Here is an 18,452-nt window from a genome sequence, read left to right as displayed (position 1 = left end):
GCGTTCCACTGTTTTTTTGGGCCGGGTCGGATCCGGGTCTAATAACAAGAATTTTATGTTTTGTAAATAATTGTCGGTTCATGGTCCGGTCAGGTTGATTAATTTGGACCCGTGAAGACCTCTACACTCAAATCTCAGGCTACCATTTCCAGGCTTGTAATGAGAGAGCAAAGAAACTGGCTCTCACCTGCCCTTTTAAACCATGTGGACAGGCCTAATTGATAATCTATAAATCAATTAGCACATGGCCACATTCCACACCTCTTAGCAAGCATGGGAGTTGAAATCCATCCTTGCCATATTTAACACACACTTTACAAAAATGAAAAGAAAAACAAGACACTACAGTTATTTATGCATGGAGCCCTGCCACAAGAAGCTATACAGTAGTAAATTAAAGAGTGAATATATTATTGTTTTGATTTTTTTCTTTCTATATACAGTATGTATATACATCTCAGCCAGATCTTCTGAAGAAAAATGTATTTTTGGAATCCTAACATTACGAAGCTGTGTTTTGCTTAAGTGAAGGTGTTGAAACAAACTTGATACAGTAGCTTCACAGTTCCATGAAGCAGTAAAGCTGACCATGTCTTCTGAACCTGCTTCGTCTGCAGAGTATTTTATAAACTCTCTGAGAGGCACTCTGTTAAACAGATTACTCTCTGCTTTGAACTCATTGAACGCAGGTGCGCTATTGCCTTGCCTTGTTAAGACACAAATACAGTCACCTCCAAAATTATTGGCACCCTTGATAAAGATGAGCAAAAAAGTCTGTTTAAAATAAACAACACAGGTAATGAGCTATATTTTATGCTGAAATATATAGGAAAACCGTATTCTTTTATTCTAATACAATTGCTCAGAGAATGTCAGAATTATTGGCACCCCTAAAGATTCTTATAAATAAAATCAAACAAAATTAAATCTGCATTAACATTCTACTTCTTTAAGTTCACCTCAGTCTTAAGGAACTGTATTGTGGCCTTCCATGGCTTCCTGTTTCACTGGGGTATAAAAATGAGGTAACACGCATATGAAATCCATTTGTCATCCATCACCATGGGGAAAGGCAAAGAACTCACAAATGAAAAGAGAATAATGGTTGTTGATCTTCATAAATCAGGGAATGGGTATAAAACAATAGCTAAAAAACTAAATATACCACTTACCACTATTAGGGCAATAATTAAGAAGTTCAAAACCACTGGAACTGTGGTAAACTTGCCTGGTAGAGGACGGAAGTGTATCTGGCCCCCATGCACAGTGAGGCAGATGGTTCGGGAGGCAAAGGGAAATCCAAGGGCCACAGTTGGAGAATTACCTTTACTGAGAGCAACCAACAAATGTAAGTGCCTGGAGCTTGCTAAACGGCATTGGCACTTCAATTGGAACTGGGTGCTATGGTCAGATGAGACGAAAATAGAGCTCTTTGGCCACGCACACCAGCGGTGGGTTTGGCGTCGAAAGAAGGATGCGTGTGCAGAAAAGAACCTCATACCTACTGTAAAATATGGTGGTGGATCTTTCATGTTATGGGGCTGTTTTGCTTCCAATGGTCCTGGGGCCCTTGACACATATTAAGCACTGTCACATTCAAAATGTATCATTATACAGCAAATGTTCCTAAATATTTAAATGCTTACCTGAAAAATAGTCAATGCTCAATTGTAGAATTTTTCATTTTTATGTCCACCTGTTAAAGATATTCTTCATTCACTATAAATGAATTATCAAACAAAATAAAACCATAAATAAATGTAAAACATGTGAAATGTCCCCTTCTTGTACTGGACAGTGATCTGTAGCAAAACATTTCCAATCTTTGATGCAGCTGGTGTTTTTTTTTTGTTGAAGACATTTTAAAGAAATTGTGCAGCTCTGTGTAGTGTGTTTATTTACCAGAAGTAAACTAAAGACGACTGCCAGGTTCCTAAGTGCAGTTTAACAGGTAGTGCCTCAATAAGGCAAACGTTTGCTGTGTTTATTTTTAAGTGATAAAAATATGTATATTTACACTATTCTAAAATACAGCCTTAGTCATGAATCTGTCGCACACACAAAGAAACATTGCTTCTTGAAACATTAAGGCTAACGAGAGAGAAAGAGAGTGCAAAACAAATTATATTTTTCAGATTGCTGTGACTGGACCAAGCTGAAAAAAATGTGTGTGTGTGTGTGTGTTTTTTCCCATGATCTGTATAACAGAAATCTTTATTTATTCCATTATTTATTTCTAAGCAGATGTCCTTATCCAGGACAACTTATCCAGGACACACTTGTTACAAAATATCACAGTACAAAATATTACATTACAAAATATCACATTACAGAATATTGTTGTATTGATGTTTTAGTGGTTTTAAAGATGTGATTTTGATCAGGCAGATGAGATTATAGTGGATTTGTATAGCCAGTTATTTGTAGACAAAATTTATTTCCATGCATTTCTTTCCAAAAAACATTGAACATAAAATTGTTTTCCTTCACCACTTGATACAAAAGGGCAACCCGAATTACATAGCTCTACTATATAGTTTGTTTGCCAAAGATAGCTCTTACACAACACTTTTGCTGGTTCCTTTAGGTCTTCTCAAGCAAAATAAAGAGCTGCAGTATTTTAATGGAACATCCTCCTTCATTATACCACCCCCTTTTTATAATGCCACACTCACCAGATATTCCTGAACTGATATGCACCAGTATAATCCAAACCTATGTGCCCTTTGTTATACAATCATCTGGCAATGCGCCTAGCCAAGTAAATGTACATAAATACAATGCAGTCTACCACACTCTACTGCCAGCAAGATACTCCAAACCAACAGAAATGCAGAAATACCATAACTACCTGCCTTGTTTACTGTACAGAACACACTAGTAACTTTGTTGTTGTGAAAAATAAAAGTTTTGATTGCTAACATGCGCAGGTTTTCTAGTTTATTGTGTTTAATGGCCCTTGATGCCAAGTTATATTAGCAGTTTGGCCTCTGTTCTGTATAAGGAGGACTATATACAGAATGGTATCTAGTTATATTAGATTCTAGGAAAAAGAAATCTTTCATAAGAGCCCATTAAAAATGAAGTGGCATAGTAAAATCGCACAAGATGTATATTCATGCTTGCCAAGGTGTTTAGCATCACAAATTGCAAAAGTCTGTAAAATGAAAACACATTTACTGCATGTGGAATCACTGTACTTGTGTATTTAAATGCATTACATAAAAGGCTTTGAATGTAGACCAGAATGGTTGTGAAGCACATCCGTATCAGAAGAGTATATTGTTTTTTATATCATTAAATCACGCAACAGGTAAGGAGTTTCTGTAAAACAATAAATATATAGGAACGGTTTTAGTTAAAGATTTAAAAAAAAAAAAAAAAGCACACGTTTATTTTGGGAGCCTTCTTATAAATTATTCTGTGTCAGTTTAGATCAACTGAATAGAGTCCCATATACTGTATGTATGGCAAATAGTATATATATGTATATATATATATATATATATATATATATATATATATATATATATATATATATATATTGTAATTTTTTTTTTATTCTACATTGATTTATTAAACATGAATGGTAATATTTATTTTTCAATTATATTTTCATAGGGGATAGAATAAATCTAAAACTAAGGCGAATGTGCGTTCAAAGATGTTCTGAGAATTGTGCAGCTTTCCAGTTTGTGGGTTTCTCTTAAGCAGCATCACATCCAACAATTCCTGAAATTTAGGGTGCCGCAAAATGGAGGCGTTACCTTTTGGGAAGGAACTGAAGTTTTTCACAAATCTGATCAACGTTTAATTAAATAAATGAAGGGACTGAAACCCCACAAACATATATTTTCAAATGTATTAATTAAAGCATACAAAAGTACACTAGCCCTTTATCGATGTTGTGGTAGGCTGGACTAGATTGCTATCACATATTTTAATTAAAATAGGAAGTCTCAAGAACATGAAAAGATAAGTGAAAATGCTGATAGATATTTTGAATTGCTTGACTAATGCTGTAATATGAATAAACCTAAACTTCTAAGTGTAGTTTCACAGAATGTATGTCCTGTGATGTAGGCACAGATTTATTAGGTTTAGGCTCTGTTCATTCCAGAGAGATGGCCGCCATCTGTTAGAGAATTTAGGTACTGCATGTATCTGTCCGCCTGTCTGTCAAAAGTGTATTTTTATATGTGCATACATTAGTAATCTGTTGTGTTTTTTTTTTTATTTTACTGATAGCTCTAATTCTGTACAATGCAATCTTGTTTTTAGAAATAGTTATCGCACAACTTCAGAACAGATCAAATAAGGGATGATAGAAAATGAAAATCAAAGCCAAACCAATGAATAAAAGTGGGAAACCTGCTGCGATACGGTGTCAGTCCACTATATATATATATATATATATATATATATATATATATATATATATATTATGACTGTAAGTCGCCCTGGATAAGGACGTCTGCTAAGAGATACATTATATATATATATATATATATATATATATATATATATATATATATATATATATATATATATATATATATAGATTGTGTTCCTTGCTAACATACCTTATTATTGTGAATAAAATCTATATTTGAGTGTGCGCTTATGCACAAATACAGGAATATGCAGAGAACCGACCAAAACAGTATATTTATATATATATATATATATATATATATATATATATATATATATATATATATATATATATATAAGCATGTTCTTAAAAAAATTGATTATTCAGGTTCAGTTGAAAATAAATATAAAATGCGTATCTATGTAATAATGATCATTATATATGAATGACAGCACTGCATGTATTTGTAAAACAAATTAACACACAGTAACATTATTTTAACGTTTCAGAATCTGTAGGTATATGGATCAAAGTAAGACCAGTCCTGATGAAGTCTGCGAGCACAAGTAGTTGTATCAGAATCAGAATCCGGGGGGCGTATAGAGGCTTATATCTATCAGCCTGCCTGAATGTCACACTCAAATTTTAACAGGAGCATAATGTGAATGTATATATTTTAATGCTGTATTTGGTATTTATTTACCCCTCCAAGTCTATGTGTTTTCGTTATATTTTTCTACTTTATACACAAGATGGCAGTATTAAACCACTCACTTCTACACTTCCTCCCTCCTCCCTTTATCTAGCTTTTTTAAATCATAAAGGCATATTGCTATGATAACCTTTGATTGCCAAAATACCCCACTTCGATTACCCCTAGGAAGCTCCTCGCAGTTTTATCTTGGTATTTCAGGAAATAGAGGTGATATTTACGTTTTTATTGCAAACTGCTACACAGTCCATGATTGACATTATTGGCCTTATTGTTCTTGTTCTTTAACGTTGAGTAGACAGGATGTTCAGAATATTCTTCCTTTACTGAGAAAACATAACATGGAAATCATTTTTGTATCCACCTTGATCCCTATTTTATGGCGCAACACAGTGTCAACATAAGCAAGCATTGATATAAAGAGTCTTGTCTCTACCTTGAAATTGAAACATTTGGTACACTGGATAAGTAATCATTATTACACTACTGACAATTGCAACACTAGTGATGGCGCATGATCATAATACTTGCAGGGCACATTTTCACACAGTCAGGTGAAGAACTTGCTCTCCCTTGAAGTTTTACATCTACTCAAATACATAACAAATGGACTGAAATGCAGGTAACTATAGTGCATGTACATAACCTTGGGGTTTGGTTAGACTGAAGTGTTAACAGTGGTCAAGTTAAAACCCCAAACACCACAAATAGGTAAATCATAAACTCTAGCTAGTGTATTCAAAAGCGCGGTTCACCTTCAGAGGTAAAAATAAATAATAATAATAAAAATACATGCTGTACATTTTTTCTATCAATAAATACTTTCAGTGTAATTGTTCATTTTGATTGCTGAACAATACGGTGTAAGCAGTATAGGTACAGAGCTGCATGTTATTACATTAGACATCGCCTATATGATGTTACGCTGTGATGGGTCTAACAAACTTCTCCTAAATTGGTCACATGTGAGTAAACTTGAAGACGCTATATAAATAATTGGCAAAGTTAAAACAGGGTAGAAAAATAATTCGGAAAAAAGGATAGATGTAATAAAAATGTATTAATTATACAGTTTTAACACCTGCTGTTTTAATTACGGAAGCCTTCCGAGCGAGGTCCCGTGGTTAAAATGAGGAACTTTAAACACTCTTAATCAGAAATCCATGTCGTGCAATCGGGCACACGCAGTGGAGTAGCTTGCCACCCGTTCTCATATAATTTGCTCTCTGGTTGTTGAATGTGAGTAAGAACGATGGAAATCTATGATACATTTTGTTTCGTTTTGCTCGTTTATTACGCTTGCTGCAATGAGATCTACAGATTTGACGCTGATATCAATAACCTAGCTATTGGAAAAAGTAAAGTTTACGTTGCAACCGAGAGCCACCTTTACCAGCTGAACCATGATTTGAAGTTGGAGATAAAAAACGAAGTCTTTGCCAACAATGCTAGTTGTACCGGTAGTACATCAAACTGGATCAAACTCTTGGTGGTATATGAAGACAACAACACATTAATTCAGTGTGGCACAAGAAATAATGGGGCTTGCGAAGTGAGACGTCTGAATAATATTTCAGACATCATACTTTCAGATGAGGTACCCGTTGTTCCTGTCTACTTTGGTTCAGCTGTAGGTTTCTTATTCAAGGCTGAAACAAAAACATATTTGGCTGTTGGCGCGTTTAGAACAAATCTTCCGCTGAATTGTAGAGATGATGACCAACAGCTAATAACTGTGAGGGACGTTGTTGGTTCAGACATTTTTCTAGAACACCAAGCCCCTCATAAACCCTTTATTACAGTGCGGGAAAAGAAACACCGGTATGTACACTTTGTGGACGGTTTTCAGTGGTTACAGAGGATTTATTTATTTTTAAATATTAATTATACCTCTGAAAGAGCGAGAATAATTGTAATGGAAACTAAAAAGGACAAAGTGGATATTTTTAACTCTTTTACTGCTGTGACTCTGTTGTGCTGCAACGATAAAGCCCGGCCAGAGCTGCTTTCCTCTTCTTTAATACAGCTGTCGGGAGACAGCGCGCTCTGGGCGGGGATTTTCACAGCTGGAAAGTCGGGTGGACCTGATACTACAGCGCTGGGTATCGTTAACCTGTCGGATGACCGACTTCAGAAAAGCGAGGCCAAGGATGATGATGATTACTTCTGCTTTTTAGACTGCAGCAGTGAGATACCGGTATGTATTTTACAGTATACTGTTTTAACATAATTCTGGGGGTTAATGTATAAATACATTTTATATTTCTATCAATTCTCCCTGTCGACCTAAATGGTAATAATATACAGTGTAAATAACACAACTGATTTGGTGGTTAAGAAAGTGGAAAAACTAACAAATTCTTATCTGAGCCTATCGGTCACTCAAGTGACGTGCCTACATTTTATGAGAATTTAGTAGCTTTTAATGTATTCTACGAAAAATGTATAATAGGTATTACTACAAGAAACAGTATTACTAAAAATGACTGCAATGGAAGTACTGTACTCTACAGTACTATTTCACATGCTCAGTGTGTAAATATTATTTTATTTCTGCAGTGTATTAGTGCCATGTCCTGATGCTTTATGGTGTTGGCGGCCCATAGACAATGTATTATTGTACTGGAACGAGACCTATATATTTAAAAGGGTGGCAACACTTGCTAACTCTTGTTAAATATAAATATAGGTGCCAGTTTGAGCTACCACTGTGCTTGTGAGATGGCTTCATGTTTTAGAGGATATGGTGAGCTATTCTGGGATACCAAGATATTTGGTGTGGGATAAAAGGGTAAACCAACAATTATTCTGTTTCAAGGCTGGTGACAACATAATTTCAATCTCTAGTTTTTCAAATGTCACATTGTAACTTTTTTCCCCACGTTTTATTTAAGTGATATTTTAGTGTCATTGCCTCTGAGGATAGTAATGGGTTTAATTTGTTAGGCATGCTTAGTGTGGGCTGAACCAAAGAATATTTCAGCAAATCACATAACAGGGAGTCAGTGGTGGGGATAGCGACACACCTTGGAGCCGCTGTGAGGCCTCTCTGTGTGACACCAAAGAAAAAAACAAAACAAAACAAATGGTAATACTAGTATCGGCTCCTAATAAAGTGGCCAGATAGTCTAAGTATGTGCAGAATCTTTTCTTTTCAAAATCATTAAGATTTTTTTATCATAGTGTATGTGTGGTACTGTACTTCTGTAACACCAGACAGAAGGATATGTACATCATCATATGGAAGGAAACGTAAATGGATAGAGACACATATGGATCACATTAGTTTACTGTAAAGCTACGTCTTAGTTGGTGCTTATCTTGGCGAGAGCCGAGTTCAAATCAGCATGAAGTTTTAACATCTACTCTCGTGTAATGGAAATCTGTGTATGTGTGTTTACGTGCTGTGTGTGTCTTAAGTCGTTCCCATTGTTTGTAATTGTGTTCCCTTCCCCCTCTATATTTCCCGCCGTTGTTTAACTCTCTCTGTTGCTGTGTGACCCTAGCCTGCGCGCGGGGGCATGTTCTGTGTCTCCCCTGTGATTGGCCTTTCCCTCTGTATCAGTCGTGTAGTGCATGGTCTGTGTCTCCCCCATGATTGATCCCGTCTGTAAGTCACAGTGTGTTCACGTTTTCAGTGTGTTCCCATTGGCCCGAAGTGTGCAGCTGAGGACCAATGGGATGTGTTGAATAAAGTCGCTGCGATGCCCTGTTGTTTTTGTTTCATGGTTGCCATGGTTCCGGAGTAGCTGACAGGTGTGACCTGTGTGTGTGCTGAATAAAGAAGCTATTGGAACGAGAAACAAGTGTGTCCATCTCTCCTATTTTCTGGTTGCCTGTGAAACGCTACATTGGTGTCAGAAGGGATCTAGAACAAAAGCTCAGCATCAAACAGGAGCAGTGAGGAGAGATGGACTGTTGGATCCCAGACCCGGTGGGATGGCAACCTGGAAGACCTAGTGCCTTGCCTGCGGGGAGTTCGGGCACAAGGAGGTACCACCTGCCCCGAAGCAAAAGAGGAGGAGGGGCGTCCGTTCTCGCCGACAAGCGAGGGAACCGGTGCCGCTTCCAGCGTTGGAGAGGGAGGTGCTGCCCGCCTGGGTGCCAGAGAGCGCAGCCTGTGCGTTGGAGAGTGAGACGGAGCAGTGGAGTCTGTCTCTCCTATTTCCTGGTTGCCTGTGAAATGCTACAAAATTGTATTGTTACTTACTTAGTTACTTAGTCCTTCCAGTGTTCTTTGCCATATTGTATTGTGACCTGCATATTATTTTTTTGACCTTACTGTAAGGTTTACAACCCTAGAAGGATACCACCTGAAGAATCAAAAACATTTTGTTGCTTTTTTTCTCATCTTCCAGCCCTCCTCAAGCAATAAAACTATTCCAATTAAAGCAGCGCTGGTGCATTCTAAGATGACATCGCTAGCAACAGTTGCTATCCACAACTGGGTGGTGGTGTTCATCGGGACTGGGGATGGGCAGCTGCTAAAGGTCAGTGACAATCGTTCATAGCCACTAGGACAGTAAGTGAGGAAGATGTTTGAAAATGATTTGTAATGTCAGAACTGAAAGTGGGTGTAGCTAACAAAGTACTTTTGTAAATCTTAACTGTCCTGCACTTCCATTCACTAGAAAGTTCTCAAATGTGAAGTATTGTGTTATCTGGCAAGTTATAAAGCAAATAATAGACCACTGGTCCAATGATAAATGAAAGCCTTTGGTAAAATCAATAAAGTATTTAATGTATCTCGTTCAGGGTTAGAAATAAATAACTTCAGCTGTAACAGCAGATCATTTTGCTGTGGCAAGATAGACTAAGATTTATTTTTGGTAGGTTGGAGACATTTTCTGTCAAGTGTATTATAAGCCTGATCATTTTAAAGAGTATAAGAGTACAAAATTATTTCTTAAAGAAACTTTTAGGAACCTTTTTATACATATTTGAATGGATCCTATTAAAAAGTTTTTCCACCAAAAAACAAAAACAACAACAAAAAAACGTGTTCATACATCTTGTAATGAACCAGCATGGCTGTTTCTTAAACAAACTTGTAGCTACAGTATACAGAATAACCAAATCATAGTTTTAAAAAGTTATTCAGATACAATGCAATATTATTCCTTATTTGTTCTAAATTAAATGTAATTATTTCCCTACTTACAGGTTGTTATGGACCAGAATCAGAAATTGAGTTGTCCAGAAATCCTGTATGAATCCCCAGCAGAAAAGGCTGTGTTTTTTAAAATGTTACTGGACCCTGTGGATCAAGAGCACGTATACATGGCTTCTGGAAACGAGGTACTTCGTCATTTGAGCATGATTTGAGAGGGAATGTATTTTGGAGGGAAATCAAGTAAACCTTGCTGTTTCTCTTTGTAGCTCACCAGAATAAAAGTAGCAGACTGTAGGAAATTGGACTCCTGGAAAACGTGTTGGTCGGCACAGGACCCCTTGTGTGGATGGTGTGCTCATGAGAACAGGTCTGTACACAGATACACATTTTTACACTCCTTTTCAATAGTGAAATGCTTTCTAAGCAGTTGCATTGCCTGAAAAACTACACCATAAAAAGAAAAGAGGACAAGACATGTGAAATCACAAGACATGTGAAATCACAAGGTGGCCACATGATTGAGGTCGACTTATAAAATTTTACACTTAAGTGGTCAGCATCACACTATGAAATGAACTACTGTGTTGAACTTCTTGGCTTTGAATAAGACAGCTTTCACACAAAATGATTCTTTCTTTTTTTTTTAAGTCAATCGTGTCTAGAATGTATCAAAATAAAATGTTAAATATTTTCTCAAATCAACTGTTACTGAAGTAATTATCCACATATTTGTTCAAGTTCCGTTTAGTTCATATAGAAACTTAAGATGTGTGTCATGCCACTTACAACATACCAGGGGCTCCCAAACTCTGCTGACGAGTGGTGCCCTATAACACTAGGCATCACTAACTGATGGATCCATAGAATTCAGTTATAAACCTCTTTTGTTGAGAATAGTAAATACCTATAGTGCAGGCATTGGAAATGAACATTCTAAATATGTGATAGATTTGACATTAAGGTTGTATTCAGTGTTAAATTTGAAGTAACCCAAAGCAAATGAATAAGCAGATTCCCAGACTTGTGAAACAATCCTTTGTCTTGTGTCTGGAAATATTTCTGTATCTGAGGGACACAACAGAGTAAGCTCACCCTCAATTGTAAACTCTGCATTGACCACCTAAAACTGCTGCTGTACAGTTTAGGCAGTCAGCTTTCACAAGCTACCATAAACCATTTTGCAAAACCTTTCCACCAGGATTAAATGGCTCTTTTTTCAAGCAAGTGTAAGGGCAAAGGAAGGAACAAAACAACAGTAATGACATACCAGCAAGAAATGAGCAGTTAAATGAGTTACAAGTTTCAGCACACAACCTGTTTTTTAATATGCAGTATGTTTTTTTGTATGGATATTTTGGCTTATAGGTGTTTCTTTGTTTCTCAAAACTTGCAAATGACTTGTTGGATTGATTTGAAAATGTGTATATGCATTCATAATGATGGGAGAATGAACATGCCCAAAACACCCCCACTGGATATTAATAATGTAGATCTATGAGCATTTGTATTTGTGAGCGTGCAGTAGAGTGATTTGCAAACAACCTTCTAGTTTGTTGCTGGTTTTATTCCATTTAAGTTAATTTGTTCTGTTATGGCAATGCACAATTTTGCAGCCCAATATGTACTGTGTACTATGCTTTAAATGTGCTTTTACAAGGGTGCTCCCACACCATTGGACTGTGAAACCACAGTTCGGTGCAGCCTTGGAAATGTGCTTCTTACTTTTTTTTTTGTTTGTATTAATTTGTAGATGCACCCTGGGGAATGAATGCTCAAGACCAGACTCGATTTGGGTTACCATAGCAGAGGGGTCTATTCAAAACCCCAAACAAATATTTTCCTATAGATTGATGGACAACTCTTCTGAAAATAAACAGGTACAAATACAAATAGTTAACTTTTGACAAAATTGTCTTTTTGTGAAGCAGGTTGTTCTTTCTATTCATTCATTCAATCATTAATTTCCCCTTAGGATATTCATTTGATGGCACAAGTCTATGTAAATAACTCAAGAGACCATCCCTCAACTTGTCAGCTAACAACAGCTGAAAATGAACATCTTTGTGAAAAACACAACACAACGTTTCCAAATTGTTCCTGCAGTTTCCCAAAAGACAAACTTAGTGCTGAAGGTAACTGTTTAATGAGCAGTTTGTATCTGGTTTGAGTGTCGATTTGTAAACCCTCCCGGGAAGTTTTACTTACTGTAATCATGTCCTTACTTCATACCCAGGACTAATATGCCAAGAATACATACATACATACATACATACATACATACAGAACATGCATACATACATACACATACACACATACATACACACATACATGTATGGTTGCATTAACTATAATATGTGGTAATTATTTTTCAAGAGTCTGAAAGCTCTGTATTTGGGAACTACTGGAGCAATATCTAAATACATAAAACAACAGTATAATGGTAATAGACTATGTGTATTCCTGATGAGAATATTAAATATATTTTAAAAAATATGTTCAAGTTTCAAAACTATAACATATTTTTTAACTGGCATATAAATTGTATTTTTAAAGTGTGTTGATTAGTTTTAGTTTTAAGCACGGTAAGAGCATTGATATTACTCATGTGTTGGCCTGAACTACAGTAGCATACTGCTACCAGGATGCACAGAATCAATAGGTATATTTATGCCATACCTCAGTGTTTTTTCCTTCCTTCCTTCTTTGTAGGCCTCAAAGTTAGTGTGACATTTGCAATTGGCACATTTACGTTCTATGAAACAATGACTCTACATAATTGTTTTAAAATTGGAAGCACCCCCACTAAAGTTCCGTAAGTACTGTCATATTTTAATTTTAGAAAAGGTGTTATTTATTTTCAGTCATGCACACTTTAACCATGTGCTATATTCACATTTGTAACCATTTTTGTAAAAGAAAAAAAAATGGAAGTTAAAAATCTTTAAATAACTAAAAAAAAATTTAGCATGGTAGTAAATTATTTTCAATTTGTATCTAATATCCAAAGAGCAGTTTCAGAACAGACACACTCCACCACTTGTGATTGAATCTAACTGGCAACCTAAACTGAAAGGCTTCACAGCCTACTTCCTAACCACACAGGCCCCGTCCCAGGAAGTGGTTGATACTCAAGTTACACATGCCCCTACTGTTTCATACAATTATACTTTTAAAATTGAAACATTCAGAAATAATAACTGACTGGCAAAAAAAGTGGAGATTTTAAGTAAAATTTGACTTTGCAAGGCAGTCGGTAGCAGCAGTGTGCACCTAGACAATTCCTGCATTTGTGTAAAACCACACATGGGAAAGCACTATTTTTGTTGTAAGCAGATCATATCTAGGCTTGCAAGTATATGCTTAGTGACAAGCAACATGCTACATGCTACAGTGCCCCAAATCAGACACACCGGACAAGACCCTAAAGCACCACAAGACAATTCTACTATCAACCAATGACTAACTAATGTAACTGCTCTGTCACTTTTCTACTGCACATTCAATAAGTCTGACATGTTACATGGTTAGTCAAACATGGTTAGCAAAACACTGCCTACTTTATGTTTTTTACAGTGCCTACAAAATAGGCCTAAACCTGTAATTTGGCCAAAAAAAACCAAAAGAAAACACTTAACTTTTCTGTTTCCCAGTTGTTCAGATTGTGTTTCAGCTGGCTGCTCCTGGTCTGTAAAAGACCATACATGCTCTTCATCATCCAATCAGAGTGTGAGCCCTGGACAGGTAAGTGGAACCATGCTTACTCAAAGTGAATAACCAAATGGAAGCATAGTTCCAATAGACGGGTGCTGTTCATCATTCCTCATCTTCCGTTAGCTGCTGCAACTACTGAACATCCCGTCTGTATATTTTGTGAAGAAGATAATCAAATCCATTTCATTCACTTTAATGGAAATCAATTTGACAAGCAGTGATTATTGCTGTTTTACCTCTTTAATTAATGTTTTTTTTAAAAGAACTGTTTTTTTTGCTGTTTAGTTATTTTAAAATGAGAGCAGACTAATAAACCCATCTCTAAAACTGTTGGATGGGTTTCATTAAAAAAGTCCATAACAAACAGTCCATAAAAATTGTGAACAGGGCTCCTCCGTCATTGGTAAATGGAATCTATTATTTTAACTGATCACCATACCAAATTGAAATCCATTTTAACTGTGTTTAATATTAATCTTAAAACTTGTTTTATTTTAAACAGAATCCATGTCCTACGCTAATCAAGATAAGCTTTGACAACTCCAGTAGAGAAATTCTTGTACAATCTGAAAATACAGAGGCTTTAAAGGTAACTTTGTATTCTTATAGGTTAATACTGTACTTCCAATCCTCCCTGTTAACGTCTTATGGAGTTATAAATGTGGCAAGTCAGAAATAAATACATAAAAAATTCTATATAAAAATTAACAATGACAATGGGTCATTTGAATCTGTATAGGCTACAGAGAGGAATGGGATAAACTACACACATCTTTTGCATATTTTACTGTATCTAAATCACCACAAATCATCAATAAGCACATATGAAAGAAAATAGAATCTATAGGTCTATGTCTTGTATTCCTCTATACACATTTTTATGAAGTGCCTAGTAACATTCCATTGGTGTGCTGTTGTATTTTAGTTTTTTCAAGTTATTGACGTAAAAATACTTTTACCGGTGCCCTAGGAAATAAGTTGATCGGGAAATAAGTTGATCAAGCTCTAGAATTTAAAGGGGAGGTTCCATTGTTTCTAATGTCTACGAGCTTAGGTTGGGAAATAAGTTGATCGAGCCAAGGAAATAAGTTGATCGGATATATTAAACAATAAATAATTTAAAATTAATTTTGTAAGTATAATTTATATAAATGATTAGATTGGATGTCTTCGACAGTATGACGCTAGATAAGGGAATGTGAATATCGCTGTAGATCAGATATGCCTAACAAAAAATAAATAATTTAAAACAAATTTTTTAAGTATAATTTATATTAATAAGTAGATTGGATATATTCAACAGTATGATGCTAGATAAGGGAATGTGACTATTGCTGTAATATATATTAGCAACAAATACATAATTTAAAATAAAATTTGTAAGTAGCCTGTGATATTAATGTGTATTTCTGTTTGTGTAACAAACGTTAACTAGCAAAATGTGTTACATATTTAATGTTATTTCGCCTTTCTGGAGGTGTTACCATATAAAGAGTTGTCGATCACACATTTTAATGTTCATACAAAAAGACAGTGGCACAAACACACTCCAACATACACAGTCTTGCAAATAAAACAGTCAGATAAAAATAAAAAAGCCATGCAGTGAACCTCCCCTTTAATCAAACTGTTGCCCCGCCTTACTTTTGCCTACTTTTGCATTACTGCGCTTGCACGATCAACTTATTTCCCTGTTAACTTATTTCCTACGACACTGGTATTAACCAAACAACACACTCCAGGGAGTATAGTCGTCCTATAATATATGGATATCTTACATGACTGAAGGCATTTGGCTTCAACACAGTATAACATGTGATATTACTTATAAACAGCAGTGTCACATTATAATTTCTCTTATTTACAAGGTTATGATTATGTGTTTGTATTACTCAACCATAGCCCACTTTATTTTTTTCACAGAACAGCGACGTTGTATGTAGATTTGGTGAACATAAAACCGTAAAACCAAAGCAGGAGAATGGAACTTTCAGATGCTCTGCAAACAAAGTGAGTGCCTTTCACAACTATAATCTTCTAAGCAGTGCTCCAGATAAGGGTCAGTGCGTAATTTACTCTCCAATTTAGGTACTATGGGTCTCATTCACTAAATGGCAGTAAATGACCAGAATTACTGCGTGGCAGGGGGAAGCCACACAGCGTGCAAAAATGAACCAGCAGTAGCTCTCTGCACTAAGCTAATTATATGCACAAATAAAGCAAGCAAATGATTCATTTGCAAGTTGTCACAACGCGTGGAATTCATGCACAATTCAACACGCAGATTTATGCATGAGGTTTACACACACTGTTTTATAGAATATATTCATCAGGTGGTGAAAACTAAAAGTTGAAACGAACGCGTCGTGGATGTGGATCAGAAATGTTTTTAATTTTTTTTTATTTTTTGAAGTTTGTTCAATAAAAGAAATAAAATGAATTGAAAGTTTACAGACCAGGAGCTAAATGTATTAGCAGAAGAAGTGGTGGGGAATTATGAAAGGCTTTTTGGTGCTGAATCAGCGAGAACATTAACTTCAATGAAACATTAAGGACAAAATAAATGCGCTCCTGTGGCGGGGTGAAGGTGTTGCGATGATGTCAGCCCCTGCTGATGGACCCGGAAGACAGACACACAGGCAGGGGAATGCGTTTAAGCGCTATGGTGCATATTTAACAAACACACAAAAGAAAAGGCAGCAAACAAAACAAACAGGAACACAAAACAAAAGGGCTCGATGGCCAAAACAAAGGTATAGGTATATAATTACTCGGGATCTCAATCCCCATTCTCCTGTCTCTCTCCGTCTCTCTCGCTAACTCCTATCTCCCCCTTTCTCCCTGAGTGGATCTGGTGACATTTTTATGCGGCCGAGTTTCAATTGATTCCTATTATTCAATTGAAACTCGACCGCATGTCCACAAGAAATAATTAACAAATCAAAACAATAATATCAAATAATAATATTACGCCGGTGTGCGGTGGCTGCAAACCCCGCACAGTCACAGCTCCGTAGGAGGGGGGCGGGGGTGTTGTCCAAATCACAGCGTCCTGCAAAACAGTCAAAGCAGAGAAAGTAATTGTTAAAGGAACATTTATGTTTAGCTCTGCAAATCAAATAAATATTTGTTTGTTCAACTTGATCTCCCTCTGATTTATTTTGTAATATTAATCAAAAGTCAGCAAAACACTCGCTCAGTCAATTAAAAGTTCACTATTTACATTTCAAAAGGTGTTTGGCGTCACTTTTTAAACATTAGATGCCATTTGATTGCTTGTATTTATGACTGCACCTCAACTCGTACTCTGTGTACATTCATTTATTGGACAGTTACAGTTTCTTTTGAATATTTGAAGGCTATTTTAAGCATAACCTACTTAAATATCACAAGTACATGGTGATTATATATATATTAACATAGCCGAAAGTGTTGCATTTGCACCTGCCTCATAATCTTCATATATCCCGGACTATCTGATCATGTATAAGTACATTGTAACATTGGAACTCGAGTCGCTATTGAAACAGTCTTTAAAAACGAAACAAACTTTTGCTGGAGTCGTTTAAAATGGTCTAAGAAACAATAATATTGTTTTCCTTATTGGTCGCCTTGCTATAGCAATATAGCATCCTGACTCATCCAAACACAGAATATTGTTTTTATTATATAGATTTATCTTCTAAAAATCTGGTTGACAGATAGGTAAATTGGTAGGTTAGGTTGAGAGAGACTAAGACAGCGCTGAGAAATCCTAAGGATCAAGAATCCAGTCGTTTATTCAACAGTCACAAACACACATTACAAGTGAGTGTATTCAACCGTACATTTATGTAACAAAGTGGTTTGCAGTGCGCAGGTGTAGGGGTGATGCAGTGCTCAAGACAAGGACAAACAACAAAGTACTGGTGAAATTATGGTTTATTTATTTGTCATCCACAGTCTGATGACAATAGTAAATAATAAATGATAACAGGCAATACACAGCATGGTGTATTTCTCCATTTAATCCTGTTTAATCCAATAGACATGACAAAACAAACAAAACACTCACGATAACAATACGGGTTCTCCTTCCAGTTCAGCATTAACCATAACAAAGGAACAGATCACCTCGCTACGTCCCCTTATGTACCGTCAATCACGCCCCCTTGGTTAACGATTGCAACTGCTCTTCCAATCCGCGGCTGCCACATCGTTTCCCTTCTGGGTCGATGATTTAGTGGACCGTAGCTCCGCCCCCTTTCTAGATGGCCAACTTCCGCCAAACCCTGGGAATGAATTGTCTGGCCATCCAGTCCAGGGCACTCTGTTCCCTTTACACAGTGCACTCACAGGTCTGTCACAGTTTATTAATTTTTTTTATTGAAAACCTGAACTTATTGGTCACATGTTTCTGGCAATTCCCAGGCAGGCTAAACTTAGCTGTCACAGCATTTCAATGATCCATTCTCTATGAGACGACGGGAACCAACGAAGTACAAGAAACTTTGATAACATGCAAACTCAAGCTTGGCAGCAAAATTGCTATGTGTATTCTT

At 36.3% G+C, this 18,452-nt stretch overlaps 1 protein-coding gene across 1 annotated transcript in view; it reads left to right on the top strand.

Annotated features, from left to right (window-relative positions):
- Positions 1–6,260: 6,260 nt before the first annotated feature.
- Positions 6,261–18,452, top strand: part of LOC117420149 (plexin-C1) — a 31,051-nt gene continuing 18,859 nt past the window's right edge. Inside the window, exons 1-10 of the mRNA XM_058986020.1 lie at positions 6,261–7,284; positions 9,446–9,577; positions 10,251–10,385; positions 10,467–10,567; positions 11,951–12,077; positions 12,173–12,332; positions 12,910–13,012; positions 13,851–13,941; positions 14,414–14,500; positions 15,835–15,921. Coding sequence (XP_058842003.1) covers positions 6,340–7,284; positions 9,446–9,577; positions 10,251–10,385; positions 10,467–10,567; positions 11,951–12,077; positions 12,173–12,332; positions 12,910–13,012; positions 13,851–13,941; positions 14,414–14,500; positions 15,835–15,921 — 1,968 coding nt within the window. The 5' untranslated portion in view covers positions 6,261–6,339. The remainder of the gene's footprint in view (positions 7,285–9,445; positions 9,578–10,250; positions 10,386–10,466; positions 10,568–11,950; positions 12,078–12,172; positions 12,333–12,909; positions 13,013–13,850; positions 13,942–14,413; positions 14,501–15,834; positions 15,922–18,452) is intronic.

This window comes from Acipenser ruthenus, chromosome 14, assembly GCF_902713425.1.
Source record: "Acipenser ruthenus chromosome 14, fAciRut3.2 maternal haplotype, whole genome shotgun sequence".
NCBI lineage: Eukaryota > Metazoa > Chordata > Actinopteri > Acipenseriformes > Acipenseridae > Acipenser > Acipenser ruthenus.
The sequence above is the reverse complement of the archived record's forward strand: the minus strand, read 5'-3'. Positions and strand labels throughout refer to the sequence as shown.